We start from the raw sequence: 4,233 nt of genomic DNA on the forward strand, positions 1-4,233 counted from the left end.
GTCGTGGGAGAGGGCTTTAGTCGTGGGAGAGGGCTTAGTCGTGGGAGAGGGCTTAGTCGTGGGAGAGGGCTTAGTCGTGGGAGAGGGCTTAGTCGTGGGAGAGGGCTTAGTCGTGGGAGAGGGCTTAGTCGTGGGAGAGGGCTTTAGTCGTGGGAGCATCTCCAGGACGGCGCCTCGCCGCGCACGAGGACAGCGCCCCTCCTCGCCACCATCACGCTCGCCGCCTGCTGCACCGACGCCTACAAGAAAAAGAAATACATGCACGAAAAGAAATACACACGCGCGCCGCCTGCTGCACCGACGCCGTCGGGGCGACGCAGCCCGCCTGACAAGAAAAAGAAACACATGCGGGAAAAGAAACACATGCCTCCGCCATCGCAGCCCGCCTCCGCCATCGCGCAACCCTCCTCCGCTGGATCGTCGAGGAGTGAGGCCAGGCTCACCTGATCCGGAGAGACGCTCGAGGTCAGGGCGAGAGGAGGTCGAGACGCGGGCCGCGGGGCGACCGCTCGCCGCATGGCCCAGCTGGTGCCCGTGCAGCCCCGCCAGGGCCTCCGAGAGGCACTTTGCCACGTCGAGCAGCCCGGCCACCGAGCCAGCCTACAAGAAAAGAAACACGTGCAAAAAAGAAACAAAAGCGCCACGCCGGCCACCGAGCTAGCCTCGTCGAGGACTGGTAGGTGCCTGCGGACGCGGGGAGAGCGGTGTCGCACTCGTCATCACAGGGAGTGGGCACGCGTGCCGTGTGGAGTGGGCACGAGGTGCCGTGGGACGGCCGCCGGGCATTGGGGGCCGCTCGCCGGAAGCAGTTGTCCACCATAGTGCACAGCGCCGAGGACGCCGTCGCATTCCAGAGCACGGTCTGAGGGTTGCGCGTCATGACGGCCTCGACGGCGGTGGCGTCTGCGTCGCGCCCGAGCGCCACCACTTTCCGGCACACGTCCGTGTCGGTGACGATGCCGACCGCCGCGCGAGACGACGAGGATGTCCGCACGAGCGCGGCGTCGGCGTTCGCGGCGGCCATCTTGCGCGCGGCGTCAGAGACGGAGATGCCGGCGTCGATCAGAAGCGCCTTGCGCGGCCGCAGCGCGGCAACGCTGCGCCCCGACCGCTGGGAGCTGCGGACGGCGCCGAGGTCTATGACCGCCTCGCTGCCAACCGACGCAGTCTCGCCGTTGTTGGACGACCTGCGTGCATCTTGCGACTGCTGGATGATGTCTCGCAGCGCGCGGCGCGCGTGCGACTTCATCGGCCCGAACAGTATCGCCCGGCGGGACACGAAGCCTGGCTCGGGGCCCTCCATCGTAGCAGCAGCGCGGCAGCGCGGCAGCAGCGCGGCGGTCGAGAGCTCGGCGAAAGAGCAAGTGGGAGGCGCCAAACGGGGGCAAGAGAACAAAAAAGAATTTTACCCCGCGCTCCAAGTGCTGATCGTCCTTCCAAAATCCTGCTCGTGCAGGTGGGGACCCTGTCCTCCTCCCCCATCCCTCGTTTGCATTGCTGTTTTCTTTCTTTCTTTCTTTCCACAAAACTCCCTCGCACAACACTGGGCCGCACGGGACTGGCGCGCACCACACACCTCTCCTTAAAATCCCTGTGTGGTGGCGGCGTGCCGTCCTCCCATCCCTCCCTTGGGTTGTCTGTTTTTTTCTTTCTTTCTTTGGCGCGCACCGCGCACCGTGCGCGCCAGTCCCGTGCCCAGTGTTGTGCAAAAAAGAATTTAGCGGGGGGCACTGGACTGTCCTGTGTGGCTGTGTGCCGCCAAGGCGGGACGCACTCAGGGACAGTGGCGACGGGACGCGGCTCGAGGGGCGACTCCTAGAAGAGAGCCGCGTCCACTGGCAAGTCGAAAGGGCAAGGAGGCACAGCCTCTGCGCCGTTGCTGTAGTGGCCGCCGCCGCGGTATGAGTTCATCTGAATGGGCGAGCCCTCAAACGGCGGCCATCTGCGAGGCACACAGCCTCGCGCCGTGTTGAAGTCGATCGAGCGGTGCCCATGTAGCCACGCGAGTCGTTGCGGCAGCCCCGCCCAGCGTGGAACGGCGACGCCAGGCCACCGATGCGCCATCCGGTCAAGCCAGCTGAGAAGACCCTCCACGCTATCTTCGTGCGGCGTCCTGTCGAGCTTGGGCGTCCTGTCGAGGTGGTTGTGAAAGGCCTGCAGCGCCCACGTCCAGCTCGGCAGCGACGCTGGATCGGTCCAAGCCTCGGGATGCACGAATGCGCGCGACTCCTCCCAGTTAAGCGATCCATGCTAAGCCAATGCAGCGGTTTGCCCGCGGTCGCATCAGCGGGCCAGCATCCACCCTTCAAGAGCGCGCGCCAGCTCCTGCAGACTGCGGCCGCAGCGGCGGCATCCCCCCATGTGGAGAGCGCTGCGAGGCAGCAGCCGACAGCCTCCACGGGCAGGGAGGAGAGATCCGTCGAAGCGCCGCCCTCGGCGTCCGCAGCGCGCTGTGCGCACGTCGCGAGGAAGGAGGCTGACATATATGTGTATGTGCAATGTGCGGGCGCGCCGGGCGCGGGGGGCGCGGGGGGCGCGGGGGGACGGGTTTGGGGGGGGGGGGGGGGCTCGGGTTTATTCTGCACTTGGGCCCTCGGCAATGTTTTGACCGCGCAAGACATAAGGGTGGCTCAGGGCTCTGCCCGCAAGGCGCCCGCGTCGCCGACGCGGCGGTACCATTGACTAATCCCGGAATCACACCCACACGACCAAATAGCGAAAATCCGAATACCGTGCAAAAACCACGGAATCTGGCGAAGAACGTCGGTTCAAGTTGAGCACTTGAGCACTTGATAGGGCTCTGGGGTGGCACCGTGCGCCGCGCCTCTCGTCGATCGGGAGTTACTCGACTACGTCGAGGGGGGGGACGTCCGAACCACCGCGTGTCATCCCGGTCCAGCGTGTCAGTCCTTTCTGGTCTAGTGCCCGTCCTCTCCGCCCGTCGTGCAGAGTTGGTCGCACTCCGTGCATCTTCGTCCTTTAGACGTTTCATCTAGAGCAAGCGGGCGACGCGCCCCACGCCTGCCCGTCAGTCGGGTGGGGCTTGCACGGGGGGTATATTGCAGATTTGTCAATGGTACCGCGTCTGCGACGCGGGCGCCTTGCGGGTTTCCCTCTTGCGAGAGCGATATGCCATGTCCGCCTTGCGTTGTTTCATAACATCGAAGGCTAAGCTAAAAAAAAATACAATGCGGAGCGAATGGCGACAGTCGTAATGAAAAGCTTCGCACTCGTCGTGCTAGCGCTGGCCGCCGCAGAGGCGCTGCAACTGCACCCCGCCGGCGCTAATGGCGCTGTGCGTACCGCCGGCGCTATTGGCGCTGTGCGTACCGCTGGCGCGCTGCGTCCCGCCGCCCGTCGCAGCGGCGAAATTCACCTCCTCGACAAGAAGGGCGAGGCGCATAGCACCGTCGTCTTTCTGCGCCACGGGCAGAGTACGTGGAATGCCGACTCGCTCTTCACGGGCTGGGCCGACGTCGAACTGACGACGCTGGGCAAGAACGAGGCCGCGGGCGCCGCGGCGACCCTCTGGAAGGAGGGCATCGAGTTTGACGTCGCCTACTGCAGCCGGCTCAAGCGTGCGAGGCAGACGCTCGAAATCGTGCTCAGCATCTCCGGCCAGGAGGAGGTGCCTGTCAACGCGTGCTGGCGACTGAACGAGCGAATGTACGGCGGGCTGACCGGTCTCAACAAGAAGGAGACGGCCGCCAAGTATGGCGACGAGCAGGTCAAGCGGTGGCGCCGCTCGTACGACGTCCCTCCTCCCCCGGTCGAAAAGGACTCGCCGTACTACCCGGGCAACAACCCGCAGTACTACCACATCCGGGAGGAGGAGCTGCCCCTGTCAGAGTGCCTTAAGGCGCGCGCCCGGGCGGTGGCGGCCGGTGGCGGCGGCGGGCGGCGGTGGTGGTGACACAGACCTGCCGCCGTGACACACAGCCCTGCAGCCAAGTGCCTCTCGCACTGGCTCCTCCCTGCCGAGCCATCCTCCCGCGCCGCCTCCTCGCCCTACTACACAGGACACGCTCGAGCGCACGCTTCCCTACTGGGAGAGCGACATCGTGCCGGCGCTGACCAAGGGCAAGACGGTGCCCGAGATCACCCGAGATCACCCGAGATTACGAGCACTCCTCTTGTCGGACGCTCTGTTGCCGTAGCGCGCGCACGGAGAGAGACGAGCGCGCCGTGCGGTTCCGGGGTGCTCGTAATCTCGGGTGATCTCGGGTGATCTCG

The 4,233-nt window shown here is 65.5% G+C and overlaps 2 protein-coding genes across 2 annotated transcripts in view; one reads left to right on the forward strand and one right to left on the reverse strand.

Annotated features, from left to right (window-relative positions):
• Positions 1–1,303, reverse strand: part of EMIHUDRAFT_227227 (hypothetical protein) — a gene marked incomplete at both ends in the record, with an annotated part of 2,142 nt that extends 839 nt beyond the window's left edge. The window contains 4 exons of the mRNA XM_005788265.1: positions 186–239; positions 490–600; positions 654–684; positions 759–1,303. Of these exons, the coding sequence (XP_005788322.1) occupies positions 186–239; positions 490–600; positions 654–684; positions 759–1,303 (741 nt within the window). The remainder of the gene's footprint in view (positions 1–185; positions 240–489; positions 601–653; positions 685–758) is intronic.
• Positions 1,304–3,214: 1,911 nt separating this feature from the next.
• The window catches only part of gpmA (2,3-bisphosphoglycerate-dependent phosphoglycerate mutase), a gene marked incomplete at both ends in the record, with an annotated part of 1,862 nt that continues 843 nt past the window's right edge, over positions 3,215–4,233 (forward strand). Inside the window, 2 exons of the mRNA XM_005788266.1 lie at positions 3,215–3,874; positions 4,020–4,088. Of these exons, the coding sequence (XP_005788323.1) occupies positions 3,215–3,874; positions 4,020–4,088 (729 nt within the window). The remainder of the gene's footprint in view (positions 3,875–4,019; positions 4,089–4,233) is intronic.

The sequence above is a fragment of the Emiliania huxleyi genome (genome assembly GCF_000372725.1).
Source record: "Emiliania huxleyi CCMP1516 chromosome Unknown EMIHUscaffold_137, whole genome shotgun sequence".
In the NCBI taxonomy this organism is placed as follows: Eukaryota; Haptophyta; order Isochrysidales; family Noelaerhabdaceae; genus Emiliania; species Emiliania huxleyi.